Source organism: Cornus florida, unplaced genomic scaffold (genome assembly GCF_030987335.1).
Source record: "Cornus florida cultivar Cherokee Brave unplaced genomic scaffold, ASM3098733v1 CherokeeBrave_3.0.0_Hap2_Chr08, whole genome shotgun sequence".
Lineage (NCBI taxonomy): Eukaryota > Viridiplantae > Streptophyta > Magnoliopsida > Cornales > Cornaceae > Cornus > Cornus florida.
In genome coordinates, this window is record NW_026775578.1 from 14,235,961 (window position 1) to 14,258,716 (window position 22,756).

The 22,756-nt window shown below is 29.6% G+C and overlaps 1 protein-coding gene and 1 pseudogene across 1 annotated transcript; one reads left to right on the forward strand and one right to left on the reverse strand.

The window, feature by feature from the left end:
- Positions 1-9,351: 9,351 nt before the first annotated feature.
- LOC132269751 (LOB domain-containing protein 1-like) lies at positions 9,352-10,262 on the reverse strand. Its single transcript, XM_059771002.1, has 2 exons — positions 10,035-10,262; positions 9,352-9,645 (listed from the first exon to the last, which is right to left on the reverse strand). The coding sequence occupies exons 1-2, from the start codon at positions 10,257-10,259 to the stop codon at positions 9,352-9,354; spliced, it is 519 nt and encodes a 172-aa protein (XP_059626985.1). The 5' UTR covers positions 10,260-10,262.
- A 1,235-nt stretch (positions 10,263-11,497) lies between these two features.
- Positions 11,498-12,183, forward strand: LOC132269752 (LOB domain-containing protein 1-like; annotated as a pseudogene).
- The last annotated feature ends 10,573 nt before the right edge of the window (positions 12,184-22,756 follow it).

Sequence of the window (22,756 nt, forward strand, 5' to 3'; positions counted from 1 at the left end):
AAGAAAAGGAAACAACGAATCCTTCTCAATCTCTAATTTACATGTCTCAAATCTAATATGATTCCAATATCAAGTTGGGCTATGAGTGAGAATCCATTGGGCCTATTATTTTATTGGCTACAATGAATTAATAATTAGCCCGGTCCACAGACCCAATTCAATTAATTCATAAATTAATTTCTACTCTACTAAAAGAAATTAATTAAACTCCAATTAAATAATAAATAGCCTCTAAGTCAATATAACACTTTGACCCCCTATGCATAATTAGTTATCGGATAAATAAAGCCATCAATCCGACTACTTAATTAATATATTTATTTTGATACCTTTGATTATTTTTTGTCTAAAAACACACGAAAGCCTTCGAATTTACTTTGTGATCAATCATAATCAATACAAAATAAATACAAGTAACAATAATGCAAATATTAAAAATATAACCCTCTAATTATTAATTACATAACTACCCAAAGTATCGGTCTAAGGATCCCGAAGAATCCGCCGAACAAATCAAAGTAATTATTAATTAATAAAAGAGTCTATAATTTTATCATGCTTAAGAGTCAAATGCCATGACGGTGATAAGGAGCAATTGCATACGACGGCTCTCGCAATATATCTCAACCTAATGCGGTTCCAATTCAAATCTTAATTAATTATGAGTCCATCCATAATTACTGACTATGAACCATTTATGATTACTATTTATATATCATGCATTGATTGCCATTACATACATATATATAAATATCTCTTGTAATCAAATGGACACTATCAATTCTATAATGAATCGAAATATAATACATTGAATTCACCAATTGTATAAAACATAAATATTTCAGAAACGTCAGGAACATATGTCACTTTAATCCAAACAGGAATTTGCTATGCCAGGACATATAAATCCCAACACGAACACCATTTTTGGTACGAAATGGTATGAATTTAATATATAAATAGCTAATTTTCTACCCCTCCCCAACTCTCTAATGACCAAGGTATTATCCGTACAAATTACATCATTACGTGAGACCCATTACATGACATTCAATCTCTTTCTCATACGATGATTAATTGCATTGTCGGGACCCATTATATATATATATATATGATGTCCAATCTCATCATCATATGATGGCTAAGTCCGGATACTCACTATTTTTCCGTTGATAAGTCATTACATAGCGTTAATTGCCACATGCATGATGTGTATTGTGGACGGTATAACATTACTACAACAATAGATGGAGATTGTGTCAAGTCCATGTAAGTCTACAGTACCCGAGATTATTATACCATAACGATAGAGAGATCGAGACTTTGTCAGAGTAAGGCTACAGTATTTTGTGAATTATGGAGAAATAAGCCAATGTTGATTCACTACGTTCAAAGGAAGATAGAATTTTCACTCCCTGTGTCTCATTTTCAATCTATTCATTAATTCTATTGTTAATTAGTAAACTAAGACAAGGTGATTAGATACTACTATTGATTAAACACTACAACAAAGGTGTTAATTAGAGACCAATTTTGTCATAAAATGTACATATTTATTTCTATTAGTACCAACCATTGAGTCATTGACTTCCTTTCACTAAATTAATTATCTTCCGACATACTTTCTCACAAATAATTTTATTTTCCAGTGTTTTTTTATGAAATATCTAGTAGTAAAAAAAAAAAAAAAATGTTCTAAATTTTTCAAAAAGAGTTGGGCAGAGTTAGACAAACCAATGAAGCTATTAAACTTAGAGGACACCTGCCTAAAGAAGGAAACTAGCTTACAGGACGTGTTTGCATTAACAAGTTGAGTGTGAGTTGAATTAGTCCGAAGAAAAAGAAAATTTGAAAATGTGTGTGATATTCTTTCCCACAAATAAATTCATTATCCAAATGACCTTTTTTTTTCTTTATGAATTATCTGGTTGTAAAAAATAAAAAAATAAAAAAAAAACTGAAAATTTTAAGAAAGAGTTACGCAGAGTTAGACAAACCAATGAATCTAATTACAGTTAGAGGACACCTACCCGAAAAAAAACAAGGAACTTATAGGACATGTTTGCAAGGCAATGGGGCGGGGTGGGACGGGGATCTCATTCTTCATTCCCATTCCTGGTCAATTTTTTTTACTCCCATCCCCGCTTCCATATCCTTTTAAATTTCAACCCCCTCCCCCGTCCCCGCCCCATCCCGCCATATTAGCCCCTGTCCCCGCCCCACCCCGCCTCGCATAACTTTTTTAAAATTTCAATTCACCTTCAACAAAATCAACACAACTATAATATTTTTCAACCTAATAATTTAATAAAGTTTCAGCACAATTATAACAATGTAAAACATATCATTTCAACCCGATCAAACTTATAGCAAAATCACATATAACATTTTTGGGAATAGTCTGAAAATTTTCAATATGATCAATCAAAATAAATAACATTCTTCCAATAACAACTATACTGTGAGGGAATAGATTTAGAGTTTCAGAAGTGAATATATTATATATATAGTTATATAATTTAGTAATATTTTATAACATGTAAGGACAGTTTTGTAAAAATGCACTATAAATGGGGCGGGAAGGGGCGGAGTTACCCTCCCCCAGCCCCGCCCTGTCTCCCACCGGGATTTCAATACAATCTCCATCCCTTCCCCATTTATATAAATGGATCCCCAAACCCGCCATAACAGGGGTGGGGTGAGGCGGGGACCCACCGGGTATGGGGATTTTGCTATTCCTAACTAAAACCACAGCTATGATTAGGTTCCTTTCACGAGAGTTTTGGATGTAAATAATCTACTGCGATGAAATACGTTTCCCAAATAATTTCGTTTTCCAATTTTTTTTATTTTTTATTTTTTCTTCCTGTTTGGTTAATGAATTATCTAGTCAGTAAAAAAAAAAAAAAAATCAAGAATTAGGCAGAATTAGACTAACCAATGAAGCTATTAAACTTAGAGGACGTGCCCAAAAAAAGATAGTTAAGAGGACCTGTTTTCATTGACAAGTTGAGTTTTGGATAAATGCAAGGAAAAAAGAAATGTTGAAAATGTGTAACATGCCTAGAGTAATTTGTCAAATTTTTAACCAAAATTCAGCAATACTCCAAGAACATTTGACTGAGTCAAGGGGATCATCTTACCTAGATATCTTCAGAAAACTAATGATACATTGACAGTTGTCACATGCATGCATGCTTAAGGATTCAGCAAATTACATATATGGGACGTTTACGGATATTGTTTTGACTTTTTCTAATAGTGGGCGGGTGACCCTGTTACTAACTAATTAATCCCTATTAAACATTGGATGTGACAGAATTAACTTCAGAATGGTACTCCAAGCAAAGCATTGCGAGACCTCTGGCCAAACCACCAGATCAGAGGAATTGAAGTTTGAAGACTCGCAGCAGGGGTATGAGCCCCATGTTCACCGGATTGCAAGGAAGACTATAACAGTCATATATTGAGCATTTGAATGCTGTTCTTGGGCGGGGTGTAACTGAGTTATTGGGCTTAATGTACACTTGGCCTATTACGTAGTTGTTGGGCCAGTCTGCCTTTCTTGGACTTGTAATACTGTTCATTAGGGATGTCAATTTTTACTACCCCGTCCCGTACCGTTAATAACAGATATGGAAACACTTTTTATACTGTTGGGACAGAAATAGATACAAATTTTGTACCCATCGTGGGTCACGGGGCGGGTAAGGGTTCAGTATACATATCCTAGGGGCCCGCCCCGTCCCACTAAGCATATAACTATATATATATATAATATTAATACTTCATTTTAGCGGCTTACTCAGTTACACATCTCTTACAATCTTAATTTGGGATGTAAACTTGGTATTAAATTTGTTTTTGCTTTGGCTATGGTCAAAATTGGAGTTTAGAACTTCTTGTGATTTGGTTGTATTAAACTTTTATTTTTGTTTATTATGTTTTCTGCATTATGTTATGTGCATGTTATTTTTTTTATTTTTGTTAGGATACATTATTTCATTTATGTTGTATCATTTACAGGATTTCCATATTTAAATAGCAGGAGCTTAAGTTCCAAAAAGTGGGAGAAAAAAATTTGTTAGCTGGGCAAGCACAGGGGCACAATATTTCACAACTGGATGGGAGTAGACATGAAAATCCAACCCGTTGAGGATCTCGGGGCGGGTATGGACTTAAAAAAAATTAAAAGGGGTAGGACGGAATTTAGAAAAACTCGTTTCAAACCCATCCCGTTGCCATCCCAACTATTCCTATCTGTTTATAAATTGAAAATCTAACTTTCAAAAAAAACAGAAAGGAATTAACTTCACGCGCCTATCATGTGTGCGTCGGAGAATTTGAACCGCACACAAAATAATGTGAGAAAAGAGAAAGTGTGCAATTAAATCATTTAAATGTGTGCAACAAGTTTTGTGAACGTGAGGTGTGCGTGGGCAACAAGCATTTGAAAAGAGAAAGTGTGCAATTAAATCATTTAAGGGACGTTTAAGTGTGCAAGTAACACATCTTGTTGTTTGTACCCGAAAAGTGGTAAAATCTTTGTGTTTGTCTGTATATGTCAAAGGAGGAAGATTAATTCTTAACTTATATATATATATATATATATATATATAAAACAATACAATATATATATATATAATATAATAACTATAAAATTCAAAAGACACGGAAGAAAAAAATTATTCAAATAAAGAGATAATTTTAAGAACCACAAAATTTAGAGCATGTGCGAAGGATTAGCAGCCAGTCAGTAGTGTATAATTTTTTTTCATATATATGAAAAAAATTTAAAAAATTATTACATATATTATAGAGTGCGAGCCAACTCAGGGGGCACATGCCCCCCTTAGGTTTTCATTGGTTCCGTCCTTGTGTATATATATACTAATAATGGGTAAAGAGGAAAAGAAAATAATAATAAACCATGTTATTTACAAAATGTGGAAAAATTTCCCTCGTGTATAATAATCCCTCTTACATTTTTCAAATTGAAAAAAAAATTCAAATTGAGGCATAGTATCTTTGTTGGCGATTAAAGTTTCAATCACCGTGTATATCAAATTGTATATGTGTTTTATATATACATCACATTACATCTCTCTAAGGCATAGATATTTAAGATTGCATCTCCTACATATAATTAGATAAACATTTGTTCATTACTATAATGATCAAAACTAATGATCTATATGACTCAATAAACAAAAACAAAGAGAGAAATTTAAAGAAAAATTGTAAAGTATTAAAAAATTAAAAAATATTATAGTTTTTGTTTTAGATTTTGTACCAATCAAATTCTTATATTTGAGTACCATGAAAGTTGATATGAAAAGTTATGAAAAACTGAAAGATAAAGAAAGAGAAATTAACGTATTTTATAGAAACAAATAAAAGTAGTAATGATGTTTATTTAAGTTAAAATTTTATAATAACACGTCATATTTTTATATCTGTCGATTTTAAGTTGGGATATTAAAGTCGTTAAAAATATCATTTCCCTTTTTTTTCTTTCACCTTTTTTTAAAGGAGATTATAACATTGAAAAACAAAATTTTGAATTTGCTCAATTTGGTGTTTAAAGAAATATAGTTTTTGGTCAAGACAAATCTACTACTTTAGGTACTTGGTCAAATAAATCAGTCTATAATTTTCAAAAACAATCATCTTTATCATAATCATTACAGATGTAGAAAATTAGCTATTAATATGCTAAATTCAAATATTTCTTACAAAAAAGGTGGTCTTTCTGATCATATTTTCTTTGGCACCATCAATAACCATGATATTCACGTGAATGGAGAGGTCAAAACTTAGCTTGTTAGTTGTTACACGTAATTGCACAACTTTAAAACTTGAACTCATGACGAAGAATAGAGCCCAAAATGGGTCCAGGGGTGCTCCGGGCCATGTTGGCCCTTAATTTTTTTAGTTTTAGGTACATGATATATAAAAAATTATATAATGCCCTCCTGAAATTATATTTTTTAAAAAAAGTTGTCTAATTTTATCTTTTTCTTTTTCATTCGTACTCTTGTTTTTCATTTTTTTCCCCCTAAATTCTCGTTAAAAAACTTGTATTCCCCTTTAATAAATAAAAAGTAAAATTTATTGATCTTAAGAGAAAATATATAAAGCTTATTTGGAATTAAGTAAATCACTACGTTTTTTTTTTTTTCTTCTTTTTTTCTTTTTTTCTGTAATTAAATGCTTTAAATCACTAAGTTGTTGAGGCGTTACAGTGATTAGATTGATGTAGTGCGTGTTAGGCATTATATTGAAATTTAAAGATCATATGTTGCGTAGAAAACAAAAGTATGAGCTGTGTCTGGTTAGTTAAACATGCCGTTTTTATCTCCCTCAGTTTCAATTTTCGAGGTGGACTTTTAATATAAAACAAAGGTAATATTTTCTATAGATCTCAGTTTTCGAGGTGGGCTTTTAATATGAAACAAAGGCATGACAGGTATAGAAGGACTATGACACGTATCAGTGGTCTATGACTATGAGGTATTAGAAATATGTCAAAGCAACAATAAATCAAACACATGCAATCGGAATTAAGGGTTGCCATTCGAGAAGCTTGTATCAATTTCATATTCAAACATATTTCAATTTCTTATTTCTTTTATTCTTGAAATTACCTTTTTTAAAGTTAAAAATAATTAATTTTTGATTTCTGTGTTTGTATAGACTAAGCTGTAATTGATATGTATTGGTTATTTCATAAGGCTAATCTACAATACCTTGTTCGCATAAGCAATGGATAATATTAAATTAAAACATTTAGCTATCATAAAAGTGTTGTTAGTAAAAACATGTTAGCTGTTTGGTGATGATATAAAGCACTTTTTATACTTAAAACAGTGTTAAATTTGTTTGGTAACAATGTTACTTAAAACACTTTTATTACTAATTTTATTGTATTACTTATACAATAATAAAAATGTGCATTAGCCAAATGCAATTTCATTCTCTTAAAAATACTCTTAACAAATAAATAAATACAAAATTTTCAGATACTATGAATGTCTTTAAAAAATCTAAGTTAGAATTTTTTAGATAAATGTAATTTACAAAATATTTATAATTTAGAATATTATAAGCTAAATGTAAAATTGTGTTATAAATGTAAAAAATAAAAAATTGGGCTATAAATATTCGGAGGAGATTGGATATGAAATCAGGCTAGCAATAGTAGTCCTGACCCTATTGAAATACTTATTTTTAAATGTTCAATTTATATATATATATATATATATTAATTCTTCTTATCATGAATAGCCTTGTAATTATGAAAATGAAAGAGGGTTATATTGTACAAAAAAAAAAAATATTAGGCATCAAACTCTATTCAAACACAATTTTAAACGCTCCGATTTTTAGCTTTATCAAAATGCACATTTTATTTATTTATTTATTAAACCTATTCTCCTAAAAGTGCGTTTTTTATTTACCAAACATTGCTGAACTTTTTTCAAATTGAACTTGCTTTTACAGGCTACAAATGCAATCCCAAACGGGCTCTTGCATATGACTTATTTCTTATCAATGGAGACATGAATTCTCTGTCTCCATTATATTTAATTTTTTAAAGTAATTTTTAATAATTTCATCTGACGTTATCTTTGGTCTCCCTTTCCGTCTCTTACATTCTACCGAAATTAAATTTTATATGCTCACCATTACATCTATAGGTCTCTAGTGTACGTGCCCAAACTATTTAATTTTACTTTTTCTTGTTTTCTAGTTGATGAGTGCCATACTTTTTTGTTTCCTTACACTTTCATTTATGACCCTATCTTTTTCTTACACTTTCAATTTTACTAGTTATATCACTATATATATCTCTTCATCCTTTTGTATTATCAATTTTAAATAACAAAAGTGGTTATTTTGAATAATCGATCTTCACGTGTTATCATTATATTATAAATACTCTAATTTTTATTAAATTTAAATTTCGTATATTCTGTTTTAATAAAAAAAACTATTATTAATGTTAATTTTTTTTTAAAAAAAATGACATTAGTTGATTAAAAAGTTATCTTAGATTTAATGATCAACCTGATCAGCACGGACTTGAAACAAAATTTATTTCTTCTCTCCAATATATATATATAGGGAGGCGATATCCGCACCCTAATTTTCAACATTTGCACTACAATCTTAAATGAAATGACAATTCTAACCTTAACTTTATAAGTAAATAATTATTACTTTTTAAATAACACAACTACCCTTTCATATTTTCTTATCTCTAATCTTTAATATTTTAAGTATTTTTTGACAACACAAATAAAATAAAATAAAATAATTTCTGAAAAAAAATAAAAAGTAACTATTTAAAAAAATTATCTCTTTTCATATGAAAAAAAAAAATCCCAAAAAAATATATTTATTGAAGAAATTATCTCTGTGAAGATCCAAAAAAACAAAGTACAAAAAGAAGATGATTAAAAAATATATTTATCACTATTAAATAAATTATCTCTTTTGATAAGACCGAAAAAAACAAAAGAGGTTATTTTTATTGAATAAATTATTTCTTTTGACAGGACCTATAAAAATATTACCAAAAAATAAAGTTACCTCTTTTGACAGAATTGGAAAAAAATAATTTTGTTGAATAAATATCTCTTTCGATTGTAAAAAATAAAAAATAAAAAGTTACTATGGAATAAATTATCTATTTTGACTGTCAAAAATAAAATTATTAAGTATGGAATAGAAAAAAAAATGGTTAAAAAAAAAATTAAAGTTGTTTAAAGGGTAGTTATGACATTATAAATTAAGGAATTATTTCAATGATTTTTTTGTTATTTCTTTTAAAAATAATAATAAATAGAGTGTAATTAGAAAAAAGTGAAGTGCGAATATACAGTTTGGCAAGGAAAGAAAGGGCCTCTCTAAGCATCCTTCTTCTTCTTCTTCTTCTAGTCTGACAGTGCTCATCTTGGGTAAGTGATTCTCTTCTCTCCAATATTGAAACATAACACATAAATAAAAATGAAAATGAAAGTATCTATCAACTCCATGACTAGCTTTAGAAAACGACAACAATAACCAAGCTTTACCTTATCTTACCCCTCTTAATTTGTTCACCCAAATATTACATTTCGTTCCCACTACTATTACCATATGTACACCAAATTATTCATGAAAAAAAAAAACTTTCTTTCATCAAATATATATTCTCCATTTCTCCTGCCCAATATTATCGCCATTAGGAGATTTGAATAGAAATTTTCCCGTCAAGGACACAAAGCGGCCATATGATATGTAGAAGATAATATGATTCGATTGATGATGGATGATCATGTCCAATATTGAGGCCCCAATAATGAGCTAGCCTTGATTGTTATGGTAGTTCGGATTACTTTGGAAACTCTGTGGAGTAGTAGTAGTGCTACGTGATTGTTGTGCCATTTCCGAGCAAATCAAGGCGTCGAGGTTTGGTTGCTCGCATTGCATTGTGACAACCTCGGATTGTGCCATAGCTAATTGTGCTTGGAGCTCAATGACTTGCTTCTGAAGTTGACAAATCAATCCGGTGCATCCATAAACAGGATCTCTCACCCTCGCATTCGCCTCGTACACCATGCTATTCACTGCGTCTGCCCTCTCATACTCCGGAAGGTCCTGAGAATTAATACAAAGTAATTCCGGTAATAATAATTTTAAATAATAAATATTTTTTTTGGGCAAGTAAAATTTTAAATAATAATTGAACTGTCAAGAAAAATTAATTATATTGCTAACTAATAGTATTAAATTCTATTTACCAAAAAAAAAATAGTATTAATTCTATACAATTAAACCTGCACCTATTATTATCAACAACTACATATATATTCCTGAGCTGATCATATCAAATTAAATTTAGCTGTCATCTTATGATTAACTTGTGCATCAATCTACTACATATATATAGTATATAATTAAACCAAGTATATATACCTACTATATATGTGGACATATCACATTTATATCCTTGTCTTACTGATTTTATATATATAGAAAGTAGGTACCTGTAAGAGCTTGATGATGTTGCTGGTGCCGAAAATGCGATGAACAGTGGTGAACTTGAGTGGGTCAGTGGGAGGAAAGTATGGTGCCGACAAGCATTTGTCTGCACATTTACGCCTTAGGGTTTTACATGCAGCACAAGGGCTCATTACAACATGAGATGATGGAGTACTTACACTAGTAGCAGGAGAAGATATAAGAAAGCCAGAAGGAGAAGTTCTGTTCATGGTAATTGTTGGTCTTTTGCCACTACTCTTCTCCATCTTAGAGACCATGAAAGATACATAATATATATATATATAGAGTGAGACTTTTATAAGTTGTTGAAATGTTGAATATGAGAGCATATTATATATATAGAGTAGTAATCCCTTACTCTATGTGGAGTAAGAAAATTTTTTCGCACTTTCTATAATGACCATTAGATTAAATTTAATGGTCAAATTCTAAACCCACCTATATACTTTCATTTTGATATAAAACGCTATCACAATTTTCAGTTCTAAATTTAAAATTTATCAATACCATTAATTACAATAATAAAAGATAAGTATCAAAAAAATAAAAATAGAAATAGCTTTACCTCTGGAACCTCTCACCACCACCACTAATCGGAATTTTTGTTTTCTTTGATGTCTTTGATAATATAATAATAGGAGTATTAAAGTAAACATTAAGAAAAACAACTAATTTATAAGGAAAAATTGAAATTTCATATAATAATAGAATTTTTTGTCGTGAATCTCCTTATCACGTCAATAAATTTTTGATATTATAGTAGAACTAGAGAAAAGATTTTGTGTGACTTATTATGACATATGAGTAATTAGAATGTGTTTACAACTAGTTAGAATTTGGAATAAAATAAAACAAAATTAACAAAAAAAATAAAACAATTTGTGACAAAGGGTTAGAGAAAACTAGATTGAATTTTTAATTTTTAAATAGTATGCATTTAGGGAGGTATACAATAATTTAAATTGTAATCTATTAAATTTTTTTACGAGTGAAGTGTTGTGCAGATCACGAATTACCTTAAGTTAATCAAATGGATAAAAAAATAGAGATTTTATTTTTAATTTTTTATTATTTTTTGGTCTATGTTTTGATCGAGCGAAAGACTCAACCTAGCTAACAGCCTAAAAGAAACTGGAACTCGGCGCAGCCACACTTCCATAATGAACCCACTCCCCCTAGGTGCCTATATTAGACCGAGTATATAAATATAGATACACAATTATTCATATGCTCTCATATTCTCCTACTATTTATTAAGGGTTCATTTAGCATGCGTTTTGTAAAATAAAATAAAATCGCATTAAACATATTTTTGTTGGTAAAATCAACGCTGTAGCAGCTCAAAAACATACAAAAGTAAAAACAGTAGAAACAAAAAGTTTGCCAAACGGAGCCTAAATATCTCTCTATATTATATATATATTAAATGTATCTTTCTGTCTCTAAGATGGAGAAGAGTAGTCGCAAAAGAGCAACAAATACAATGAACTCAACATTTACTCCATCTCCATCTCATGTTGTAATGAGCCCTTGTGCTACATGTAAAACCCTAAGGCGTGAATGTGCCAAGAATTGTTTGTTGGCGCCATACTTTCCTCCCACTGAACCACTCAAGTTCATCACTGCTCATCGCGTTTTCGGCGCCGCCAACATCGTCAAGTTCTTAGAGGTACCTATTTTTTATATATTCTGTAATTAATACACTAGTTAAGATCCGTAACATTAATTGATTGTATATCTAGCTAATCAGTAACCCTAGGATGCATAATTAATTGATAATTAAGTTGGTTTTATAATTAATTAGCAAATGGTTTAAGGCTTTAAGCTAAGCATCCAATTCATCTAATTAAGGCGGAATTTCTCTGAACTAATTCTCAGGAACTTCCAGAAATTTAGAGGACAGACGCGGTGAGTAGCATGGTTTACGAGGCCAATGTCAGGCTCGGAGATCCTGTTTATGGATGTACCGGATTGATTTGTCGACTTCAAAAGCAAGTCATTGAGCTCCAAGCACAAATAGCTACTGCACAAGCCGAGCTTGCTGTCACCAACCAACAACCAAACCTCGACGCCTTTATTTTCAACGACTTCTTCATAAATTCCTATGGGGGAAATGATCGATCATCAAATTAAGTATATTATCTTCTACGTGTGGCTTTGTGTCCTTGGCGAGAAATTTTCTATTCAAATCTCATAATGGCCGGCAATATTGAGCAGGAGAGATTGGAGAATATTAATTTGATGAAGAAAGTAGATGTATGGATATGGTAGTAGGAACTAATTAAAGGTATTAATAATTGTGTGAAACAAATTAAGAGGTGAAAGATAAGGCAATGTTTGGTTAATTTTGTTATCTAAAGCAAGTCGTGGATATTTTTTTCTTTTTTTTTTTTTTTTTTTTCGGTGAGTCACGGAGTTGATAGGTCTTTAAATTTATGTAATGTTTCAACGTTGGAGAGAATAAATCAAATATTGTTCCAAATCCATACTCTTGAGCATAATTAAAAGTTGATTTCGTGTAGAAAGGTGTAATCTAATGATACTTTTATCTCATTTCGAAGTGTAAAAAAATTTTAACATTAATAATACTAATACTAGTAAATGTCAAAACTATTCTACAAATATATATATATATATACCAATGAGGCAGATAGATATATATATATATATATATATATATATATATATATATTGCATGTGTTTCGTATTGTTTTAATTTGACAAATTTCTTCTACAACAATGATAATGATTTTTAATATCTACTTTAAATTGTGAGTAGTTGTTAGGACACTCGTCTTCACTGATTGGTTGAAACTTAAAACTAATCACTGATATTGAAATGTATACTTATAAAATTATAAAATTGTCCCCACTAAAATTACAAAAAAAAAAACTCTACAATTGTTCATATCTCATGGTTTGAATTTTTTTTATCTTCTTATTTTTAAAGATCCTTCTCACATAATTTTTTGAAATTACCCCTATACAAGAATGTAATGATATAGTACAAATAATTATTAGTATGGTAATAATTTCGATTGAACCCGATTGTGTGAGTTGATCTTAACTTATATCGTTTTTCAATTTTATTTTTATTTTTCATTTATTTCTATATATTGAAATTGTGAACGGTCTTATACAAAACTCGTTTAACAAATGTGACACAGTTGAGATGACATGGTTTTGTTTTCTACCCTTGCCAGCACGCGATACGTGATCTTTAATTGACAAATATGTAGTACAGTACATCAATCTAATCACTTTAACAGCTCAACATGCATGACTATGTGAGACAAAAATATACATACAAACATACATATATATATATATACACAACCATGTATCGCGTGGTGGCAATTATCGGATATAACTTCTTCGAAAAAGAAAAACTATACAAAATTACATCGGTTGTTGAGCTGTTGAAGTGATTAGATTGATGTATCGTAATACATATTTGTCAATTAAAGATCACGCATCGCGTGGAGGCAAGGGTAGAAAACAAAACCATGTCCTCTCAACTGTGGCATGCATAACTTGTTGCCCATTTTGGTGCGAGATTATGAAAACACAACTTTTAAAAGTTTGTTTGGGCCTAGGGTTTTTTATTTATTTTTGTTTTGTTTTGTTTGGTGGCCGGGGTAATGAAATTAATTGTCAGGATGCATGTATATTGTGGTAGTAGAATATTTACAGTCAAAACTCTCTTTCAAGGAAGTCAGTGGGCAATTTGTCACTCAAACAGTTAGTTTGTTTTTTTTGTTTTTTTTTGTTTTTTTGAAAGTTAAAAGCAAGTGACAGATGGAGTAAGAATTTGAATATGACCTTTTGGCCACTCAACCAATTTTTTTTTAACTTAAATGTATGACCTTTTTTGGTTCAATACATATTTTTTTAATTTTTAATTAGAGTCACGGTGAGATTTGAACTCAAAACATTTTGCTCTGATACCATATTAGTTTTTAGATGAGATTTAAGTTTAAGACATTTTGCTCTGATACCATGTTAATTTTCAGAGTAGATGGGTAGTTAAATATATAAAGTTTTCTCTTTTTAGAGAAGAATTAATAAATTGTACAAAAATTCTGTTTGATTCACATTTTGGAAAACTTGATTATAGAAGACATGTATTTAAATAATTGTGTTTTATAATTCTCTCAAAATATTTTTCAATTTTTAAAATTATTGAGAAATGTTTTAGCTATGGTATGTTACACATTTTAAACTTTTTTCTTGGGATTAATCCAACTCACACCCACTCTGGTCAAGGCAAACACGGCCTCTAAAGTTTCCTTCTTCTTCTTTTTTTTTTGTCCTTTTATTCTTGTGGACAGATAATTCATCAAAAAAAAAAAAAGAAAAAAAAAAAAAAACATTGGAAAGGATTGATTGGATGAAAATTTTTCATCTGGAGATCCTAGTAAAAATAAAAAAATAAAAAATAAAAAATTATTTGTGAGAAAATCATATCATTGCAAATAATTAAGTAGATTATTTACAACCAAAACTCTCGTAAAAAGAATCCAATCCTCGTCACATATGGAAATAAATATGTACTTTTGATGAAATGAATTTCGTTCTAACAAAATTAATTGGTCACTAATTAACATCTTTATTGCAGTGAATATACCTTATTAGGTGATAAAAATTCCTTTAAAAAATAAATGGAGCATATATATATTAATTTCTTATAGATGTGCAATCTGTGAAGAAGGAACTGTTAGCATATAGTATCTTTCAAATATTTCTCCAATTTATCATGTAGTTTAATGATATTTCTTGTGCAACCAAAATTGAGAGAGGAAGGTTTATATTCTGGTAAGGATAAATGGGTATTTATTTTACCAATAAAAATATATATATATATATATATTCCAAAATATAAAATTTCCCAAAGTGTAGTTCATCATAACTTAAATAAAATTTAGTTAATACACTTTTTGAGTGGGCTTAAAGTGGTAATATTTGATAATTATTATTTTAGATTTTATGATAAAATGATTCCTCCCGTCAAGTCTACTCTGTCCCGCTTCATTTTGTGATGATTTTAGATAGTGGTGATTACATATTGGATTAGACATTAAAACTAATGTAATTCGAAAGTTATAATTTGATGAAAATTAAATTCAATTTGAATCGTGAAAAGATTTAACCCGATTCGTAAAATATCAAACTAGATCAAAATGGTTCGGACCGAGTTTTCTAAACAACTCAATAATTTATTTTTTTTTTTTGCTTTGACTATGGCCCAATGAAAATAATCAGCTCTGACCCATTTAAATTTACCATGAATTTCTCATTTTGGAATTTATTATAATTATTTTTTTAATAAGGAAATTAAAACAGAAATATTTTACCAAAGAACTGATGTTCTATTTAAGGGTGACCACCAATCGAATTGGGGCATCAATCCTAAATCGATCCGCTCTATACTGATTGAAAAAATCTTAATCCTTCACCGATCCGTGATATAACAGATTGAATTGGATTTAATCGAATCGAATTTTGGATTAAAATTTTCCTAAATAGTTCAAATGTTACCAATTTTTTTAATCATAGCACAATAGATAAGATTTTAATTCATTAATATTCATTTATATATTTAAATAATTATTAACTAATACATATTTAGAGTTAATAATCATTAATTAATTTATTATTTATATATATATATATATATATATATATATAAGATTGTAACAGCTCAGATATCCTGTTTATGGATGCCCTGGATTGATTTGTTGACTTCAAAAGCAAGTCATTGAGCTCCAGGTACAATTAGCTATGGCACAAGCCGAACTTCTCTCCAAGCAATATTGACAAGGATCTTTAATGCTTACTCTAAATTACGAAAAGTGCTAGAAGCAGTCCTTGGGGCATTTGCCTTCACATTTTGAAATGTGGAGCGACAAGACAACCGTGATAAAAGGTCAAGTCACGGTTATCACGGATCTAAAAATTTATATGGTGAATAGAGAGATTTTTTTTTTTTAGTTTAGTGGAAGTAATTTTAAAATGACAATAACAAAAAAAATTCAGTGGGAACGTATCCTCCCACTACATCCTTGCCTGATTATAATAAAATATTATAAATAATTTTAAATAATAATTCTGATTGAACTAAACCACGATTGTATGGAGATCTAGGTAAATTCTTCCACCCTCACATGAGTTGATCTTAATTAATACCTTTTCTCAAATTTTTTATTTTTCTTTTACTTTTAAATGCCTTCAAGAGCTTCCAACTCAAGCAAATGTGATCGTTCATACAATCCGATAAATGATGAACTTAAAAAAAACAATCGTAAAATAATTACCAAAATCATGCTTTTTCATATTAAATGACAATTAAGTTTTCTAAATTTTCTTTAAAACTAACAAGTTCTATTTTTTTTTTTCAATTATTAATCTTCCATTTATTCCCTTAAGCTCAGTTTAGTTAGATGGAAATAGCATTAAAGAAAAAGAAATATAAAATTTTTAAACTTTTTAAGAGCTTGGATAGAGGGAAAGTGATATTTTTGTGGGGAAGTAACTTTCCGTAACCAACTAACTTTCTCACAAAATTATTCTACAAAAACACACTAAAAATTTGCTTTCTTGAGAATAATACACTAATTTTCAATTATAACCCCTTTTAATTTCTAAAATAAAATGTATTTGTGCATAACTTTGGATAAGAAAAGTATCATAGTTCGGTTTGGGCTTCAGGGTTTTGGGCCTCTTTGTCTCTTGGACTTGTTGGGGTTGTTGGTTGATTTTGGGTTGGACCTTTTCATGGTCTTTTATCTTTTCTTTTCCCTTCTTGGGCCTGTTCTGTACATCCTTTTCATTAATAAATTGCTTAACTTTTCGAAAAAGCGAAAAAAAAAAAAAAAAAAAAAAAAAAAAAAGTAGTATCATATTTGTGCATAACTTTGGATAAGAAAAGTATCATAGTTCGGTTTGGGCTTCAGGGTTTTGGGCCTCTTTGTCTCTTGGACTTGTTGGGGTTGTTGGTTGATTTTGGGTTGGACCTTTCATGGTCTTTTATCTTTTCTTTTCCCTTCTTGGGCCTGTTCTGTACATCCTTTTCATTAATAAATTGCTTAACTTTTCGAAAAAGCGAAAAAAAAAAAAAAAAAAAAAAAAAAAAAAGTAGTATCATAGTTTATCTCTCTCTAGGTGTTCTACAATATATATATATATATATTAAGGTTCTTATATTGCTTTTATTTTTTAAAATATTTAATATAATTTTATTTAGACCAATTGTCATATTTAATAATGATATGGACAATTTTGGTAAGACATAATATTTTCATAATCCAAATTATGAAATGAGATGACTTTCTCATAATTTTTTTGAAAAATTAATGAAGTTTACAAAATTTATATTCTTTTTCTTCTCTTCACTTTTATTTTGCAGTATTAATTTTCATTTCACCAGACGGACTCTTACAAAATTCAATAGAAAATTTAAGCTCAGTCTTTCATATATACATTTCAAAAGGTACTTATAAATTAATTTTAAAAAGAAAAAGAAAAATAATGTCTAGGTCTCATAACTGGCTAGCTAGGATCAACTTTTTAGGTGGAATCTCAAATTCTCAATACATGGCATGATTATATATGGGTGTGTATTGTCACACATAGCCACGCGTGCATAAAGTGTTCTATTTTGATGCATGCTTATGAAAACATGAGGGAGATCACATACCATTTTTGGTAAAAAAATATTTGAATTTAACGTATAAATAGCCAATTTTCTACCTCTCTAATGACCATGGGAAACATGTATCGAAAGAATAGGCTTTTGCAGATGTAAAGTCATTGTTTTTGAAAATTATAAATTCATCTATTTGACGAAAAATAATATTACTTTCGTCTCATTTTAAATATCGACTTCGAAAATTGTGACTCATAATTTTCAAAGTCCACATTTAAAATGAAACAAAGAAAGTATTAGACACATTAAGCACGGAGAGAACTGTATCAAAATGATTTGTTCCATCCACACCCCAAGCTACCACCAACTAACACCATTAATTCTTATTTCAAGCTGGCCCCATTTAACAGTACTTCAGCTTGGAGAGAGAAAGCCATGGATGAATGGAAGAAAAAGAAATGAGAAAAATGACATGTACTCCAATTGTTTGATGTGCGTAAGGCTAATGTAACCATAACATCAGTGGTGGCCTACTAATGCAAAATCGTTCTCTAAGTATTTTTTATTTTTATTTTTTAATGAAAAATGATATTTACACCGAAGCAATACACCGATTAGTCTTACCAAATTTATGTGTTTGTTTAGATGGATATCCACGTCAGAAGTCAAAATAGTAACCTTAAATTCTCTCTCTTCCGTTTTTCTCTCTCCGTACTTATCTTCCCTGTAAAGCCGTAAATCATATTTTTTCTCTCTCCTTTCTCATCTGTACCACTATTAATCTCTTTTTACCATATCGCTGACCACTAGCGGCAATCTAATCTTTTATATGAAAGATATAATATCCATATATATGGTATATGAAGTTATAACAGAAAATTGCATATCGCGTACTGATATTTTTCTTGATTGATGAAGTAATTATTTAAAATTTAATTTTAGAGAAAAATTGCAGGGACGCCAGATTTCCCTTTGATTTCCAAAAAGACACCGGGATTTAAAAACCCTAATGTTTTAAAAAGATTACACACCATACAAGTACGAACTATAATAAATAAATAAAAAATTAAAAAAAAATACCGAAGGAAAAGAAAAATAAGGAAAAAAGGTTTTTCTAATGAAAAAGAGGTTTAATTTGTAATATTTCTGAAGTTAAATTTGCAGGGTTATGAGTAGTGCTCATTGCCGTGCTTGGATGACCGGTGGTTGTTCGTATTTTGGGAGAGACGACCCACGTGTTTTACTAATTATTTTAATTAATTTATCGAGAAACGCGTAACTTTTGATAAATAAAAAAAAGATTAGTGTGAATCTTGATGACATGGCATCCATTTAGATTCGGCTAAGGAAATAGGTTAAAGTCTTTGGTCTGAGTATCACTACACTTTTTTTATTGTTAGATATCTCTTTCTCAAAATTTAAACTTTTTAAATTTTTTCCGATAAGATAATTAATAAATACATATACAGTGATTGAGTCAGAATTTGGACTCACGAGGGGCACAACTCTTGACTTGTATAAGCACTTATATATGCAAAGACTAAGAACAAACTCAGAGAGAGCATTTTTGTGATATTGCAAAACATATATATGGTATTTTGTGCTATTATAAAAAAGTATATATATAAAAAAAATTATAAAAAAAAAAAAAAGAAAAGAAAAAAAAAGTCACACGGTACGGTTCGATAAGGTTCCGATAGGAACCGGTCACAACGGTTCCTTAAAAATGAAACCAAAACTTGAACCGTGTGTATATGGAACCTAACCGAACTGTGAGGTTCCACGGTTTCCCACCTATGAACTTTTTTCCTTTTGTTCCCTTACTTATTTGAAGGCTTTGAGCCCAGGAGCCACATATGCTAAAATAATTAAACATAATACATTCATACAATAGCAAAAATAAAAATATAAATAAATACAGAAAATAAAACTTCAATAATATTGGAGAAGCCGTGTGACCGAGGAAGATGATGAAGCTGTGTCGCTGACTGAGATGGTGTGTGGGTGTATATCCAAGAAGTTGTGTGACTGTGTTGCTGACAAAGAAGTCTGAGATGCCAAGATGGTGTGTGGGTGACTGAGAAGCCATGTCGAGAGGACCGATGAGAGATGAGGATTGAAGATGAGAAGAGTAGAGGATTGATGACTGATGAGGACTGGGGACTTGAGGAAGGGAGGCGAGGGTGAGGCGTCTTCAAAGTTCTATGAGATGAGAGTTGAAATGAGAAGAGGAGGCGAGAGTTATGGTTATGTTTAAGTTTAGTTGTTAGATGAGAGAGAGTTGAGTTTTTAACATTTTGTGGTTTAGTGGTGGAACACGTGTTGGTGTAATGGTATGATTGACAATTACTCAATTAGTAAGTATGTTATTGATAATATATATACAGTTTCGGTTCTTACGGGTCTAGAACCGAAACCGAAACAGTAAGCCCACGATTCTTATTTTCAAAACCGGGACCAAAACCGTGAGAACCGGAACCAAAGCCATGGTTCGGTTCGGTTCAGTTCGGTTTCACGGTTCCATAGTTTTTTTGTGCACCCCTAGCATTAGCGACCTCCATCCCTGCACATATACAGGTATTGGAAAATGAAATTAATTGTGAGGAAATATTTCATTGCAATAGAATATTTACAATCAAAACTCACTTTCATAGGAAATGGATGGTTTGTCACTAAGTAAATAATTTTTTATTTTTTGATAATTAAAAATTTAAAAATTATAAAAAAATTGTGCTTAGTTCAAACTCGACAGAATTGTATTGAGTTTATTTATTTATTTATTTTTATTCGATAAGTAAGAATTTGTATTTAGTTTCATCGATTACGTTATGATAGTAATAAAAAATGGAAAAAGATAATTTTACATTGTGATGATCCTAATAAAAAATATTTTCATCTTTTCTTAAACCTTTCTTTTAGTTAAGGTTGTCCATCTGTCTTGTGTTACATACATGGTTATTACTACATCTGTATAGGTGCATTTCGTTCTTCTCCCCATCATCATCCATGTTCCAAAAAAGGGTTTTGATTCGACTCTAGGGACTTTGGCCCATGCAACTGTGGGCTTCATCGAGCAAATCAGTGAGGATTGCTAATAGGCTTTTCTTGGTCGCTTTTTCTTGTTCAGCCCTTTAACACTTGCCAGATTAACTCCAAAATTTGGCCCACTTTGAAATAAGCTTTGACTGCACATAAAATGAATAGGATTCAGTTTGGGCTTTTTTTATGGATTTGCTCAAGTTGAGTTTGTGCATATTTAGGCTTGAAGCCCATTTTCGTATCATGAAACCAGAAAGGTCCTCTGCTGGTATTATCTGGGATGAGGTTTTTTACCATCACAGTTTGTAGTTTAATGATATTTCTTGTACCTCCTAATTTGAGAGATTATTATTATTATTTTTTTGTTAGCTGCTAAATTGACAGATGAAGGTTTATGTTCTCGTAAGTACAAATGGATATTTATATAATTATATCCCCACTAAAAAATATGTACATTTTTTCAAAATATATACATTTCTCCAAGGGTAATTCATCTTCACTTAAATAAAATTTAATTAATACATTTTGTGAGTGGGCTAAAAGTGGTAATATTTGATGAGGATTACTGTTATAAGTGGTTGTCTGACATCGGATTGGTATCAGGGTCAGATTCAATCTTTGATTCAGTGTCACGTCAAACGCTCGGGTTGACGTCCGAGTGAGCCCACATCGAATTCGAATGAAAAATGAAATGAGTATAAATAATTAGATATGTAACATTATCTAATACTAACTTAAATTTTTAAATAAATAGATAAACATCCATTACAATTACCTTATAGTAAAATGACTCAAACTATTTAATTAAAAAATGATATCATCATAATGATTTTACAGACTAAGAATTGATTATTTAGTATCTTTCCATTTTTCTTTTTTGCTTATCAATTGGGGCAGAAGCGCCCTTTTGACTTGAGTAATAAAGCCACAGCTCTACTTGAAACTAGAAGGGGTGAAAGAGAAAGAAATTCTTAATAGATTTGACTTATAATATATATATTTTTAATTCGAAACAACTCAATAATTTTTGTTACGTGTGAAAAAATTAAAATAATTTTTATTACAGAGTATTATTTTTATTTATTTATTTGACTTATGGTCTAATGAAAATGAATCTGCTGTAACCAAGGGTGCGTTTAATAACTCTTTTGTTTTCTGTTTTTGCAGTCTTAAGAAAGCAGAAACATGATTTTGTTTTCTTGAGTGAAAATAAAAAACAGAAATGATGTTTATTAACACTTGTTGTTGCCACAAATTTGAAAATATAAAACAATAATTGTGTTTAATAATATAACATATTTGTTACAAAATATACATAATATTCTTAAAATTTTTTTTTTTTTTGTTTTTTTGTTTTTTTTTTTTCATGGCAAGAATTTTATGAGTTATTGATGAGAGGGGAGGGTATGGGGGAAGGTAGATGACTTGAACACGAACTCTCGGACATAGGGAACAACCCAACCACTCAAGCACGACACTTGCTTCCATTAATATCAAAAAGTCATAAATCTAGAAAATTTAATTTTAAATTATAAATCTTAAATATACCCAATACATTATAAGTACAAAAGTAGATATATCAAGACAAAAACATTCACACCAATTATGTATATAAATATATATATATATATATATATATATATATATATATATATGCATAATGCATACATTTATTATGTGATGCATAATATATTTAGCATATGAATAAAAAATATTAAATAATATATCTTATATGTAATAAAATATATATTGTGTGATAATATTGTAAATTAATTATAATGTAATATTTACTTATAATATAATATAGATATGATATATAATAATATTAAATATCTACTGCTTAGTAATTTAATAACATTATATTCTATATCAAAAATTATTTTGTCACAAAAAAATAATTTATATTATTATTTAATATATTATATATTAAAATATATTTTTATCAAATAAAAAATAACATACAATATTTAATTTATATTATAGTAAAAATATATATTTTTATTAACATTTAATATGCAACTT